Genomic DNA, 16,640 nt, shown 5'->3' with positions numbered 1-16,640 from the left:
GTATAATATTTTAATCAACTTATAAAGTTAGAAAAGGGGAATGTTCAAGACAAAAAAAGAAGGTTTCTTCTGATGCAATCCTTTTAGAGTCGGGTTTCTTCAGCCATCACTTTTAGTCTCACTGTCTGACAACTTGTCATGCCTAAATTACCTTTACAATTCGGAAACGCAACACAAAATCGTACAAGGCAGGCAAGAGTATGAGCTAAAAGGCATTCTCCAGTAATATTTTTTCTTCTTTGAAAATAAAGACCTTGATTTTTTTACACAACCATCACACAACATAACATTATATGGTCGTGGTCGGTCAAGTTTTAAAAAAACCAAAACCAAAAAAAAAAAAAAACTGTGATTTTTCGAATTGGATCACTGTACTTCATACGCTCCAATTTCTCAAGGGAGAATGAGATTTCTGAAGGGAAAATGAGTCCTGTGTTTATCAACAAAAGTCTTGACAAAACATTCTCTGTTTCCTTTGTTTGTTTTCCACATAGTAGTCAAAGAGGCGTTCTGCACCGGTAATGCAGGGATGAAAGGAAAGCAAAAGGTAGTCGAGAGGAGCAGACAGGAACGGGGGAGTGTGTGCCCAACAGAAGAAACTTTTCAAAATGGCAACCGACCCTGAGATTGCAGGAGTCCGATACAAAACACACCACAAAAGGCACTTTATCAACAACAGTGCTTCTGTTCTACTGAAATTCAAGTTGAGAGAAAAAGTGTGTGTGGAACTCTCTTTAGTGATAAAGCGAACGGAAAAACGAGCGTGCGCACTTATTCCCGCACGCCGAGAATTCCTTGTCGCAACTTGATTCCATCTTGAGCCTCTAGGCGGTCCGAGAGGAGTGACAAAACAACACTGAAGAAACCACAACGCGAAATATTGTAAAAAGCCGTAAAATACTTGTGGATTGCAGCAAAGGTCCAGAGCAGGCTGCAGGGCAATATCCTCCCCTCTCGATGCCTCCGTAGCGTGCAGAGGAACTTTAGTTGAGAGATAATCAGCCCACTTGGAGGCTTGGCGTGCGACTTCTCGATAAAACATCCAAGAAGTCAATTGTCCCTCCTGGCCCTCTCCGTTCCCCTCCGTCTTCCTCGCGTTCCCACCTTCAGTCCTCTCCCCCTCCTCCGTAGAGGTCTGCCAGCTTTTTGAAGCGAGGACCCCAGTCATTGAGGTAGTCGTAGTCCTGTTCTCCAGAGCTGGAGGAGTCCAGGGAGCTAACGGAGCCCGCTGTGGAGCCGCTGCCCTCGTAGTCAAACACCAGCAGAGAGTCGTAGGGGGGAGCAGTGGGGTCATTATCCGCCGCACGCAGACCCTAATACGAGAGAGGGAGAGAACGTGAGATGAGGCTGCTGGAACAGACGCATACAAAGTGATCTGAAAGCCGCTGCTGGAAAGTGCTTAAAGGGGTCACATCAGGAGGAATCAAATTTTCCTTGATCGTTTGAGATGAAAGACCTTGATGCACTATAAAAACACGCTGTAACTTCCTGCTCAGTGAAAAAGACAATTTTTTTTAAACTAAGCTGCAAAATCAATTCAAAATCTTCATATTAAAACTGTATTTCCTTCCTATGCCCCTCTGCAGGCATTAGTTGAACTTGAGGTCTAACTAGATTATCTTCATGATAAGAAACAGAGGGAGCATACGTCAATGATGAACTCCCCGATGTCCCCTGGGTGTGGCACCGTGGGCCGGACAGGGTACTGAGATTCTAGGATAACGGGTCTCTCGTCCACTCTCCGCACACCTGCAGGCTTGCTCATTATGTGATCTAGAGACTCGGGCTGCTGCAGCTGACTCAGATCATAGTCCTGCAACAGAAATAAAAATAGACCAGGTCACGTCTGAAACAAGGTCAGAGATGCACTTGCAACTGACAAAAAAGCAGCAAACTATTGAAAAGTTCAAAACAGCCTTGACTCGGAAATCGATAACTGCATGACGTGTGTGACACTGACCTGATCTTCCTCTCCTCCTCCCTCTTCATCATACTTCAGGATATTATCTCTGACGTCATCCTCAGGGTCGATCAATAAGGGTTTCGTCTGACGCTCCTTCTCCCTTCGCTTCACCCACATCACAAAGAACAGAACCATACCTAAAAAACAAACATACAGGGGCGTCATGCACCTGTTTTCTCATTTTGACAGGGCACCAGTGGTGGTCCAGACGTATTTAGTGCCTTAGGCAAGATAAGACATGATCTAAGAAAACAAAACACTTTCTGATGCACTTATATATAGTTTAAGTTTAGATGTGTAAGTCTACTGGTACAGTATACTGTTCTGGGGTTGGTAAGATTAAAAAAAAAAATCTCTTATTCTCACCAAGTCTGCATTAATTTGTTTAGAAGTACAGTGAAGCAACAGTTTAATATTTAGCTTTAAATATAATTTATTCTTGCGATGGCATAGATGAATTTGCACTGCTTGATATTTTTGTGGAAACTGTATAAATGTTTTACAGGATTCTTTTTGATGAATACAAAATTCAAAAGAACAGCATTTATTTGAAATAGAAATCATTTGTAACATTATAAATGTCTTTACTTCCATATAATATAATATAATGTAATGTAATGTAATAAATATTTTTTGGAAGTTTATAATATAATTTAATATATGTTACTTTTTGGAAGTCGCATTTACATTTTAAGATGGCACATGCATTGAATGGCAATAGTCCTGTACATATTTCTAAGGAGTCTTTGTTAGGAGGTTCATAAAGCTGAGAAAATGTTGACTGACAGTTCAATGAAAATGAATAATCAAAAATTAAATGACATGTTGAAAGGTTATTAATCACAATTTACTGATGTTGTGGAGATTTGATTTTGTTGCATTCTTTGATTTAATCATCTATTCATTTATAAATCAAACCATCAATCTGCACGCTAATCCATCCATCACTTACTGAGCAGTATAATGATACAGATGAGGATGGTGATGATGGCTCCGGTTCCCAGCCCGGCCACAGTCACTGCCCCGATCACAGTACAGTCTCCGTTTTCATCACAGGGACACACCTTCACCTTCAAGACAGAGGTGTTGGACAGGGGAGGGTTTCCCGAGTCGGAAACTAAAATGGGAACTCTGTACATGCCTGCCTCCAGGTACGGGATCCGGAGTTTCAACTGGGCATAATTACCTAGAAAGAGATAGAAAATTAAATATTTGGATATTTTTGGAAACTATATTTACATATTAACAGCAAATCTTTTTTCTATCCACTATTAATAATGTTAAATGTATAATCCTGAAGGAAAACCTTTTAACTGACAGCAAACGCATTAGCTGAAGTTAGAATGACCTGTTGAAATGGTAAAAGCCTTGAATACTTTGAATTTGTAATATGTAAAATCCAAGTCTAACCATTCAGGCGTGAAATGGTCCAGTTACGGCGGGCAGAAGAAGGGTAAGAGGGCAGCTCAAAGACATACGGGCCGGTGTTGGGCTCTGAATCTAAATCCGAGGCTGTGATGTTGACTGGATACCCGTGTCGTGACCTCTCGCAGACCAGAGCCTCTTGAGGAACTAAGACAGGCACGTTGTCATTCACATCTATCAAATAAATCTGGACAGTACCAGTTCCTGTGGCAGGAGGGGAACCTAAGAGACAGAAAGAGGATAACGACAGTCAGGGGTTAGGGTCGTAAAGTTTATGTATTCGTCCTGAAAACTCCCAATTGCGACAGATATAAGAAATGATAACTGCACATAAATATTTCACACAGCTGTTTTCCCTTTAATAGAGCTGGGCTCTCTCAGAGGACAGATATGTGTAATAACTTTGCCTGAAGAAACAGACATATCTGCTCCCTACGGCTGTGTGTGAATCAAAGACAAAAACAGAGGTCAGATATATACCTACACGCTCTTGAAACACAATCTGCCATCACAGACGAGGGGCATTTGTGGAAAACATGGCACGGTATCATTCCCAAAGCTCTGACTGAGTAACAGGCTAGATATTAAAATGATCGATTCTGTCAAATTCTGTTATTAGAAGGTCCGATATGAGTCTAAAATACAACCCGTCAACCCTGGACATCTTGGACGTATTGATTTAGGCCAATATGCCTTTGTCCTGACAAGGCCGGCCACTATGGACACCTCTGAAAACTTCTGGGAAAAACACACCAAGACAGGCAGATGGATTGGTCAATTTCCTAATCATACCAACCTCCCCTGAAGTTTTCTGAGATTTTGAAGCAATACCCTAAGTTAAGCAATTTCAGCTTCTACATTTTAAAGAGTCTGACGAAAAATAAACAGGCAAATAAACGGTAATATACATCTCCTTTCTGATAATCAAAAATATAATCAAACACGCTCGCCTAAATCATTAATAATTCATTTTAGTGGATTGGTTTGGTTTAATTTAGATCAATTCAATTCAATTGCAATTGGTTCATTTAGATCATTCTCTCTCATATGTATTGCAATGTTGGAAAGTCGGATTAATTCCAATAAATCAGTTTGTCCTAAATAGTTCTCTTTCCCTTTTTTTTTACCTATGTAGAATTGGATTTGATTTATTGCAGAAAACTGGTTTGTCCTTAACAACCTTATTTTTCATATGTAGCATTGGAAAGTCTGAGTCATCTTAATAAATCAGTTTGCCTTAAATGATTCTTCCTCAGAAGCATCTTTTGCAAATCTGATTCATTCAAATAAATCAGTTCGTTCAACGATCCACTTTCTCAAATGTAGCATTCGATGCTCCCATTTATTTTGGTGAACTGGTTTGTTGAACAGTTCCTGTAAATAAGCATATATAAAAAAAACTATTCACACATTTATCAGTCCCTCATCCTCAAAAACCTAAGCAAAACTAAGTGAGTTAAAACAACACAACCTAAACTACATTAAATATGGGTTCACTTGTAACGAGGATAAGCATTTGTCCTATTCATACCAACTCTTACTGATGTTTTTTTTGATGGTGTTAAGCAATTCGTCTGTCTATTTAGGAAAGTTTGTGTAAAAATGGGCAGGCAAATCAACTGCAATTGGACAGCAGCTTTGTTGGAACACCTTGGTTGAATAGAGCATGAGAATGAAATCCAATCAGATTTGAAAAACGCCCCAGTGCTGATAGGTTATGAATCGATAGGCTGTGAACAGCTTTTTGGCTCTGTGGGACAAATTAAGTTCAAGCTAACCAACTTCTCTCCAAACTGACCTACCCAATCGTTTAAATCCATTTGTTTCCCCAAACACAGCATCGACACTCAAAGTGTTGATTTTGTTCAAACTTTCCAACTCCCCCCCTCCATTCTTACCATTGTCTACGGCCAAAAAGGTCGCTTCATACACGTTTTTCTTCATATACGGCGATTCGCGGTCCAGCACCGCCGTGGTGGTAATTCTTCCATTGGTCCTGTTGATTTTCAGCCAGTTGGCTGGATCTGACAGTTTGGAGTACCTGAAGGCCAAAAGCATTTGTTCATCAGATTACTCTGGATAAAAATCCATAAGCATCCGCAAGACGCGGCCATAGAGCTCAACATTCAATCATAATTTATGCTGTAACAGTATGGCTGAGGGTAATAATGTAGAACTTTGAGATCATCAATCCATTTAAATGCCGTTAAAATCATATTTAGTCTGTTATGAGGATATAGCATGTGGATTATTAAGATATAAGACATTTACACTCAATCAAATCACAGATGTGACACATAATCTTTCTTCTATATATTATTGGGTAATGTATCAGGCTTCCACACAATTAATCCAAAACACTGAAGTTAAAAACAGTTACAGCCTATTCATCTGCTAGACCGGGTCTCAAAAGTTGGTAAGAATGCCACTGTATCGATTCGCTACTGGTGTTCGATTATTAGCGCAAATTATTTCGGTATTGCTAATAATCAAGCCCACACTGCATCTTTTTGTTTATTTGTTTGCTAAGCACTTTCCTGTGACTTACTTGAGCCTATAACATTGATAGATTCGGAGAGCGAGAGCGCCACAGTGTGGACCGTATTGATCGAACCGTTCCTCGCACACAGTGATCTATGAAGCAAGTCTAGTGAAGTTCCCCAAGTGTGTGAGTGAACGTGCAGGGAGGCAAACTTTGGATCGATACTTCAAGCTGGCATGTTGCCCGCACACTTCTGAGTCATGGAAAAAAAGAAATCAAGCGAGATCAAGCGTGGACGACTGATAGAGAGAGAGGGAGAGACACAATAGGAGCAGCAGTGTGGGGAACGGTTCGGCTCATTACTCGACGACCTTTCACCCTGTTGCTTGGCAACCCAGGCACAACCAAGGGACTAGAACAGGAGCGAGTCAATTAAAAGCATTTAGCTGCTCCCGGGGTGCTAATGGTGCGAACGATATGTGCTACATCACTTGACATACAGCGCAGTATGGAAATTGCATGTACTTCTGACGTTCGCTTACAAAGTCAGGGGCTAACCTGCACCAGGGAGTGATGGATTTGTTTTAAGCCTGGTTTCTATAAAAATGGCTCTTAAACTCACTAGTCAAATAAAGCCCTAATGGATTTATGGGAATTTTAAAACTCAAGCATGATTCAGCAGAAAATTGAAAAGCGAGAAGAGTGGGTAGAACATACTAGACTTTATGTGGCGGACACCTTGATTTGCTATTCATGTGTGTCACTCAGCTAATGAGCGCTTTATGTAAATGAACAATAGCAATTGCTGACTCAATCGATCATTCAAAAAGACTCCGGACCTAAACTATTTAAAAGCATTTAATTAACAGTATTGTTGTTATGAGACATAAATAAAACAAAAATAAGTTTTCACGCAAATGCGGTGTATAATTGTGCACTTATATGTAGGTCAATAATGTGACAATGATTTTTATTTTTTCTAAATAAGTTAGTAAAAATACATTAATGACTGGACTATACATCCATGATATACATACTCAATATGTGAATAAAAATACATTTAGATTTTTTTGTAGGGCTTAATAAACTGTAACTGCAAAAAATAAAAACCTACATAATAATAATAATAATAACAACATTATTATTATTATTTAAAACACTGTTAATGTTTTAAAAACTCTGTGTGGTGTAACAATCATGTAGAAAGCCATAAAACAGGAAATTATATAACAGAGTGGACTCCTGAGGTCGTTATTATCATAACAAAAAATATGAAAACAAAAAAAAGGAACATTTTGAATATTTTTTTTTTTTTTTTTTTAAAGAATGATTAGGATATATGGTTGACATTTTACTTAATGGTTACATCACTTGACATTGAGTTTTTTAATCAGACTTTTTGAGTGAAAAAGGTATAAATATTATTTAAAAAATGTATAAAAACAACTTGAAAATTAAGTGAATATTAATAATAACCTGTCATCTTTGGAGTAAACTTAAATTTTTTTTTCCTTTTTATCATTGTAGACACACTGTCAATAACCTATGTGTGTGTTTGAGCGAGTAAGAACATAAATGATTGACATTTACGGTCACTCAGAAAGATTGACATCCCGAGTTTCCAACAGACAGACAAAAGCACCTGCTGTCATTCCTCTCTACCTGATAGTCTGCTGGATGAAGCGGTCTGGATCCAGTGCCGCAAAAGTAGCGAGGGTGGTGTCAGCAGGCACTCCCTCTTCAAAACGGATGATTTTAGGGTTGGAAGGAAAGACGGGGGCCTCGTTGACATCCAGTACTTTGATGGAAACAGCAGCAGAGGAGGACGGCGAGGAGGGGATCCCGCTGCCCAGGTGAGCTTGGTTCGACACCACCACCATCAGCGTGAAGGCGTCATTCCTCTCATAGTCGACCGGCTACACATATGCACACAAACACAAAAGTTCCTTCAGATTTCAAACAACTTGATTGTGCTCTGATTCAATGCTGTTTTGATTCAATGAAACCATTCAATGAAACAGCAAAACCCATTTCAATAAGACATTAAACTAACTCTTCACTGTCAGGTTGAATGAGACTCCAAAAGTGTAAGAAGAGGAACAGAAAGTGACTTCAGTTTGCGTTAGGAGATGAAGTGAACCCTAGAGTAAAGGTTAGAAGGAGTTGACGAGGAGATGAGCGTGAGAGGACCAGCTGTTCCGTGGGTAGAAATGTGGTGTGCCGAAACGCATGTGACCATGAAAGCTGTGTAACACTTCCAAAAAGACGGAAATACATTTTTGCCGAAGGTTTCTATTGCTCTCTCTCACACACACCATGCAAATGGCCAAACACTTTAATATTAGAGCAGTAAAGGCTACAAAACTGGGGGGAAAGATAAAAGATTACGCATCATAGATTTCTTATTTATTTATTTTTTTCAGTTTATCTGTGAACTATTTACCTGTGTTGGGTTGCAATCTCCTGTTTCTTCCATTACCATTGTTTTAGCAGTGTAAAGTATTATTTTTTACCATTCGTTAAATTGAAAAGGTTTTAATATGAATAGTACTGAGATATGCTGAGGAAAGGTTTTTAGATTTCTCATTAATTTCTAAGTGGAAATGATGCTTTTCTAAAGCTAATTCCAGGTAAAGCTGTTCTGTGTCTGAAGACAGAGGAAATACTGTACAGTGGATGAGAGTGTTGAATGTTTGAGTATGCAGAGTTAAAAATCAAAAGATCAGCAGTCTGAGAACCACGAATAATGTTTGACAATGTAACCAACTGGATACACCTACCTTAACCACTATGACCTTGCCGTCATTGGTGACTTCATCAGTGCGTATAGCGAAATGGCCCATCGCATCTCCTCCTGTAATCCTATAGACGGCGTTCCAATTTGGTGTATGAGGCTGGTCCTTGTCTCTGACTGTCAAATTGGCCACAACCACACCCACAGCATTCTCTGGGACCTCTCCTAGGAACTAAGAGCAAGAGAAGACACAAATAAAATGAGATGCTAAAATACTTTTAAAACAAACATATGTTTTTTAAGCATACCATAAACTTCAAAATGTATTCAGACAGTGAAAAATGCACAAACACAAAATCTTAAAAAATTCAAACACTGGCTACAAAATTGGACCAACTGATTTGAAAGTTAATTGCAAAAATTACCAAAAAAAACCAACAAAAAATTAGTTTCTACTGCAATGGAATTCATACATATTAGGATACCAAATACTTGGGAATAATTAGGGCCAATCTATTACAGGGACAACTGACTTGAAGGAACCTACAGTTCAGTGTCCTGCTCAAGGCACAATGGTAATGGTTCATGGGTTATTACCAAACAGTTCCTTGAGGGCTTTGTTCTTGGACTCGTCAGCTTTTTTGGGATGGCTTCCGAGTATAGCAATAGTTCAAGTTAGCATTACAGACAGTGTTAGGGGTAAGTTTTGGTTCTCATTTGTTACGCATGGCTCTTGAAAGAATATCACACTCTAGCTATACCCACAGCCCAAGGTGCAAATGTGCGGCAAGCTGTAGCACACAAACACAAGCTCATTACAGTTCAGTAATCTGCTGTTTAAAGGGGTTATGAAGTGTGTCCGCCAGATGCTGTTTACAGTAATGGCATCACCATGCAGCAGAGACTACAGCCAAATACACACTGCTACATGCTCAGACCTGTGCTGCAGTGGAGGCTATTTACTTTTAAGTGTAGCTTCTTAAGATTAAAGCTACTCATTATTTAAAGTATTAAAGCTTTAGAGCTACTCTAAAAAGTCAGGTACAGTACAAGCTACTAACAACAGCTACTATACTAATATGAACTAATTAGCTATTCTTAAAGTAGTTAGCTACTTGATAATGTATTTTGCCACACTACAAGGTACTAATGAAAGCTACTATACTAATTATGACTAATAAGCTATACTAAGAGTAGTTAGCAAAATAAAATTAGCAACACTAACAGCTACTAACAAGCAAACACAAACTAATTAGATATTCGTAAAATAGTTAGCTACTTGAAAAGTAGTGTACAAGATACTGACAAAAGCTACTATACTAATAAGGACTAACAAGGTATTCTTAAAGTAACGACAAAACTATCTAAAATGCTAAAAGCTGTAAACATCCTAACAACCCTTACGAAAATTAACCAAGGTTTTTTTTAATAGTAAAAATGTAGTAACCATGTTTTTTTTTGGCGAATTGAGTGCCATTTGTATAACCACAGTTTTACTACAAATACCATTGTTAAACTATGGTTAGTGTAACAAAACCATGGTTCATTTGTGGTTACCATGGTACAACCATGGTTAATTTTCGTAAGAGTACTTACATTAACTATACAATAGCTATTCTTAAAGTATTTAGCTACTTAAAAAAGTAATGTATTACGCCACAAACTACTTATGAAAGCTACAATACTAATAAGGACTAATTAGCTATTTTTAAAGTAGTTAAATACATGGAAAAATAGTTGCTACACTACCAGATACTAACAAAAGCTGCTATACTAATAAGGAATAAGTTATTTTTCAAGTAGGTAGTTAAAAAGTTAGCTTCACTACAATCCACTAACAAACAAACTATATATTCTTAAGAAATTAGCTACACGTCAAGCTACTAAAAAAAGAAACTTTAAAACAAAGTTTCTTTTATTTTGTACCATATTAACAATAAATTTACACCCAATGCAACTAATAAACTTCATAATTACTAAAATGGTGTAAAAAGCTTTGATTTTTTTGTTTATAGATTTTTTTTTTTTTTTTTTGCCTTTATTATGATAGGACAGATCAGCGCTGACGGGAAGTGAGAGAGAGAGGGGGGCGGGATCGGGAAAGGTCCTTGAGCTGGGATTCGAACTTGGGACGCCCGTATAGCGCACTGCCCACAAGGCTATCAAAGCTGACAAAAGCTATGAATTTTTGAACTGTTCATTTAACTGAATAATCCAAATTAACCTAACGAACATGTTATAGGAGTGGGTTTGATTCATGCCTGAGTTTGTTTGATTACAAATGCTATTCATTGGAAAAAGTAGCTTATTAAGTGTTGATAAATAAAAAAAAAAAAATTAATTATCGTTTTTTATTTTTTATTATATACTTAGCAACTCCCCAACACTGGCAAAGATGCTTACATATACGCCAGATACTTAAAATAGAGTAAATGGTGGTTTATTTTCATGGTTTATTGGTTGAAATCGTCAAAAAGACAGAATGATAGAGAGACAGTAATATCTACTGGCTGTAGTGATGAAAACATCACAGGGCTGTCCCGTCTCTCCGACTGCACGCTGTCTGGGATGCACAGCTGCATTTACTGATAAGCAGAAAAACACTCTGTTGAGATCAAACAAATGTGCTGTGTCCCTTCCAGGACGGGGTGCAAGAGACCAGTAGAGGACAGGACAGTAGAACACATGATTGAGTGACTGATAGATCTGTGCAAATTCAGAGTATACTTTCTCTATAGGCTACTGCTTCCAGTTTGATTTAAAAAAAAATTCTCTGGAGGCTAGTTCAATAATATTTTGAAATTGTGTGTATGTGTGTGTGAAGGCATGGTACATGTGTGTGCGTGCTGTCAAAAAGAATAGGGAAGGAAAGCAATACTTGTTTATGATTTGTGGATTATTGCGGGGGGAAGTTGGAAGAAATTCAGAGGATAGACAAAGAAAATTATGTTTTCTTCCTTTCCCTTGGTGTTTTGGAACCAAGGGCAAAATTGGAGCCACATTCTTTTTAAATATATGTAAAGAAATAACTCATTAAAAAAACGTGAGTATCTCATAGGCACCATATAAGATGCGCTAGTTTGATTGTACTTAAAGACAGAAATGATCTGTGACAGCAATTAATTAATTAGAGGAATAATGGATTTATGTCTTTCATCAATATTCAGTACATTTCCATTCAAGTCAGTCAAGTCAGTTGGAAGAGCTAAAGATATTCATTACTAGTAACACTATTTATATTTAATGACAGGCTGAGGGTGTTGCCCAATATTATTTTATTTTTAAATCTCACTTCAGTCAAGAGTTTACATCTGAATTTTTGTAAACAGCTCAGTCTCAAAGAAAAAATTAAGAAAGAAAGAAAGAATAAACCATATAAAACAAAGTTTATTTGGTTTGTTGATTTTGTCCCATTTTTACTTAAATAAGTAGCCTTAAAGCCCTAAAGCACATTTTGCAGAGTTGTACTTTCTTTTGACTTAAAAAGTTACAGTAAAACAACCCTAAATCAATGTATTTGTGATATACTTGTTGAATGATCATACCTAATCACAATAATATCAAAAATGTTGATGCTTATAAATGTATTCTTGGGCTTCTGTAAAAAATAACGATAAACAAACAGAACTAGCATTTGCGGTGAGAGATTAAGAGAGTATATAAAAGTAAAAATAGAGACAAAACAAAAATCTCTACACTGAGTCAAGATGAAAAACACGACTACAGAGACGTGATTTTATGGCATTCTAAAGAAAACAGATCCATACCATCACAGCACATAAACATTAGTGCCTTGCACTGACGATAAAGCCTGTGGTATGCTACTTCCCGTGGCGACGAACTCTCAGGTCCACTGTGTTCATCATCTTCTTCTAAACCACCATCATCTTCATTATCATTATAATTGCCATTACAGTCATCATGGTGCTTCAAAACAGAGAGCGATCAGTTATATCTTAAAACGCAGTACTATTTTGCTTCACTCTCCAGAAGCGATGGCTCTTTCCATATTCATGCGGTTTTTACATGAATAAAACATACGGCTGTCTTCAAATTGGAAGCGATATATCTGCTAGGTTTACACCCCCTCAAGCAATTTCGCTTAATTAGCTTGCTTACGTTTCTGAGGGTCTCCTACGGCAAGATGTATACTGCTTCATGCCTCTGTCAAATGCAAATAATCACAGAGCATTTCTACCCTGCTTCGACTCAGTCTGTGTGGGTGAATGAGAGAGCGAGAGAGGATGGATGAAAAACAAAACAAATTAGTTCTAGCACATAACTCATGAATTCTGCTCGAAAGATGGTGAGTATGTGCTTCAGTGTGCATCTGCGTTTGTCACAAGCACGTAATTGGAAGAAGCGCAAGCCCAATTCCACGGCCTATAGCCATAAAGAGTCAATGAGAAGTTGATTCCGACGTTCATAATCTCAGCTTTAAAGCTTTACTTTAATGAAATGTTTGTCTGCGTTTAACTAGCAACGCACATGGTGAAGAATTTCATATGCTTACGAGCAAGTCAATTTGCTGTCTGTGCTCCACCGTCAAGGTGTTTGATATTTTTGCTCGTTCTCTTTCTTCCAAGTGCAGGCCTACTATTCCTAAAAAACAGATTCAGCAAGTCTTTCACAAACTGCTGACTGAATCAACAAACCTCTTGCAAGTGTCAGGTCATGCGAGCGCACCATAAACCAGTTGTGGGTAATTTTCTCTCGGCTCAGTGATATGTGACACAAGTGTTTGTTATTGGGAGCGAGAGCATGTGCTGAATGTGGGACTTAATTGCTGGTGTCATCTGGGTTAACTTGCTCTGTTAGGACCCGTCATACGCATTGAGCTAAGACAAGACAACCCAAATGCTAGAGTTGTTCTTCTGCTGCACTGTATAATTACGGACGCTGCGATGGACAAGGACGTGTGCGCCAGAGCACTCTAGCCTGCATGGAGGAAAAAAAACTTTCGAAACTTGACAATTTCAGAAAGTATCAAGAGTAATCAAGTGGGTGGATGAGCAATGAGTTCATTTGATTTTAGTCTTGCTTTCAATTTCGCTCTGTTTTGCCCTCACTGTTCATTCAGACAGAGAAAGTGTCTAATGCACGGATGAGAGAGTCTTAGTGTGTATTACATAGGGGAGGTGTCACAGAAAAGATGGATGGAGGTCTGTCCTAAGTCCCTACATCCCAACTCTCCATCTCATTCTGGACCATAAGCGATGATAGACCCTATTTTAAATCTGCGATTAACTGAGCTGTCAGCACCCTTAAAAATCTGTGATTGTGTGATCTCTCTTCACGTTTGATGAAAACAGCAGCTGCGGCAGCTATCTGAAGCTGTTCACTGTGAATACTCATTAAACAACTTAAAAGTTTATGTTAAGTATTATCCTTTTCCCTCTAAAAATAACTGTCAATCGAACAAGTTTTGAACTTCTACTTGCACTTAAAGGGATAGTTCACCCAAAAATAAAAATTGTCACCGTTGACAGTACTCACCCTCGTGTCATTCCAAACCCATAAGAGTTTTTTTTTTTCCATCTTTGGAACACAATTGAAGATATTTTTAATATTGTCTAATCCTTTTTGTCACACACACACACACACACACACACACCGTGAAAAAGTAATCCCAACCCAGGCTCATTGGAAATATGTGCATGTGGCAAACTGATATTACATTGCTTCTTCATTTTTCACAACAGTTTCAAAGTGAAATGTCCAGTAAGTGGTGCTAAAAGTGCAATCAGTTCAATTTGGAAAATATTAACATAAATCTGGAAACATTTTATCACATTGGCTGTTGTATGTATCATGGCAGTTTGGAAATGAAATGGTGAGTGGCACTAAAAGTTTGAAAATAACGCACCACCTACACTAAACCCTCTCCAAACCTAACCACTGTTAACAAAAGCAAACATGAGATAAAAATTGAACTTACTGAAACCTTGCCATGCCATTTTAACTTACTTCTAAGTCTTTGAGCTGGAATAAAAGTTGTTGGTGTTTTACTAATGTTTATTACAGCTTAAAACTGCAGTGAATTGTATGTGTAAGTATGCTTTTAATATGTGTAAGTATGCTTAAAATAAAAGTTTTGGTTACATGGACTTTCAATGGTGTGACAGAAATCATCTCAGGTTACGTATGTAACCCTAGTTCCTCGAGGGAACGAGACGCTGCGTCGGAAACGCTAGGGGAACGCCCTTCAGCGTGACGGGCTCTGAACCTCATGTGTAATCAGACCAATAGATGGGCGAGACGTCACGGGCGGGTGACGTAATGACCAGGAGCTATAAAAGCACGTTCCTGGTCATTACGTCACCCGCCCGTGACGTCTCGCCCATCTATTGGTCTGATTACACATGAGGTTCAGAGCCCGTCACGCTGAAGGGCGTTCCCCTAGCGTTTCCGACGCAGCTCGAGTTCCTGAAGAGGAACTCTAATTTTCCTTCCTTTGTGTTTAGAAAATGAACAAAATAAACATTCCTCTAAGCAGCATCAGCTCTGGCTCAAGCGAGGGGCATTGGGCCATGACCCCAAGGAGAACCTTTGACCTTGACCCTGTAAACCCTTGAGGCTTCCACTATGGGCGTCTATACCCCTGTCAGACCTGTCCACAAGCATCTAGTCCTCAAAAACAACATTTGAGAATAAAATGACACCAATTAAAATGAAGAGCAAGACCGTCTGATGCCAGATGATAGATGTCATACTGATTCACTAACTATCGTTTGGCCTTCAAATAAATATTACAGGTAGAAAAAAATGTGCAAAATAATTCAGAATGCTTCAGCATCAGACGGCGTGGCAGAGGGCTTGCTGAATGACAAAAAGCTGACGCTGGTCTCACCGCACGTGCTTTTATAGCTCCTGGTCATTACGTCACCCGCCCGTGACGTCTCGCCCATCTATTGGTCTGATTACACATGAGGTTCAGAGCCCGTCACGCTGAAGGGCGTTCCCCTAGCGTTTCCGACGCAGCTCGAGTTCCTGAAGAGGAACTCTAATTTTCCTTCCTTTGTGTTTAGAAAATGAACAAAATAAACATTCCTCTAAGCAGCATCAGCTCTGGCTCAAGCGAGGGGCATTGGGCCATGACCCCAAGGAGAACCTTTGACCTTGACCCTGTAAACCCTTGAGGCTTCCACTATGGGCGTCTATACCCCTGTCAGACCTGTCCACAAGCATCTAGTCCTCAAAAACAACATTTGAGAATAAAATGACACCAATTAAAATGAAGAGCAAGACCGTCTGATGCCAGATGATAGATGTCATACTGATTCACTAACTATCGTTTGGCCTTCAAATAAATATTACAGGTAGAAAAAAATGTGCAAAATAATTCAGAATGCTTCAGCATCAGACGGCGTGGCAGAGGCCCGGGGATATTACTTAATGAGAGAGAGAATGCAAGGGCACCAGAGATGAGCGCTGCGAGAGAGCGATAAAAGAGGGATGGCAGATAGCAGGAAATAAATGGAAACGGAGAGAGAGATAGATACCGAAAGCCAGAGAGAAGGATCGAGGGAAGGAGATAAATGGCTAAGCGAAGAAGGAAGGAGAGACAGAGACAGAGATGAAGGCTGACAGAAACAAACACTGGTAAATGTGGGAAGAGAGGTGTAGAGATACAGAGATAAAGAAAACAGGAGATGGAGGATGTACGGAAGGAGAAAGGAGAAAAAAAAGAGTGGATGAGAGAGGATTGAAGCCAGATGCCTGAAGAGAAACTACAGTCACCTAAGGGGCAAAACTGGCACTAGGACAGGAGAGAGAGAGAGAGAGGGAGAGAGAGAGAGAGAGAGAGAGAGAGAGGGAGGCAGCGACATGTTGAGTCTGGGGAGCCGGCCGACAAACAGAAGCCCATTCCTGAGTAATTGCCTGTCATACATATTAAAAGTGCATGCGGCTCACCTGACAGGTGGCCCTGGGCAGTAGAGGCATGCTGTAATCGAATGGATAAATGCACATGGCATAATGGCTCCCATTAAAGGCAGAGTAAGGGATTTCTGGTAGCCAATGTTGATATTTGAAAT

At 39.1% G+C, this 16,640-nt stretch overlaps 1 protein-coding gene across 1 annotated transcript in view; it reads right to left on the bottom strand.

Moving 5' to 3' along the window:
* Positions 1–276: 276 nt before the first annotated feature.
* The window catches only part of cdh4 (cadherin 4, type 1, R-cadherin (retinal)), a 237,898-nt gene continuing 221,534 nt past the window's right edge, over positions 277–16,640 (bottom strand). The window contains exons 11-18 of the mRNA XM_016538882.1: positions 8,651–8,836; positions 7,533–7,786; positions 5,287–5,429; positions 3,374–3,610; positions 2,916–3,149; positions 1,961–2,100; positions 1,649–1,813; positions 277–1,313 (exon numbers count right to left, since the gene is read on the bottom strand). Coding sequence (XP_016394368.1) covers positions 1,107–1,313; positions 1,649–1,813; positions 1,961–2,100; positions 2,916–3,149; positions 3,374–3,610; positions 5,287–5,429; positions 7,533–7,786; positions 8,651–8,836 — 1,566 coding nt within the window. The 3' untranslated portion in view covers positions 277–1,106. The remainder of the gene's footprint in view (positions 1,314–1,648; positions 1,814–1,960; positions 2,101–2,915; positions 3,150–3,373; positions 3,611–5,286; positions 5,430–7,532; positions 7,787–8,650; positions 8,837–16,640) is intronic.

This window comes from Sinocyclocheilus rhinocerous, unplaced genomic scaffold (genome assembly GCF_001515625.1).
Source record: "Sinocyclocheilus rhinocerous isolate Xijiao unplaced genomic scaffold, SAMN03320098_v1.1 scaffold757, whole genome shotgun sequence".
Taxonomy (NCBI): Eukaryota; Metazoa; Chordata; class Actinopteri; order Cypriniformes; family Cyprinidae; genus Sinocyclocheilus; species Sinocyclocheilus rhinocerous.
Note: the sequence above shows the minus strand (reverse complement) of the source record. Positions and strands in the feature narration are given on the sequence as shown.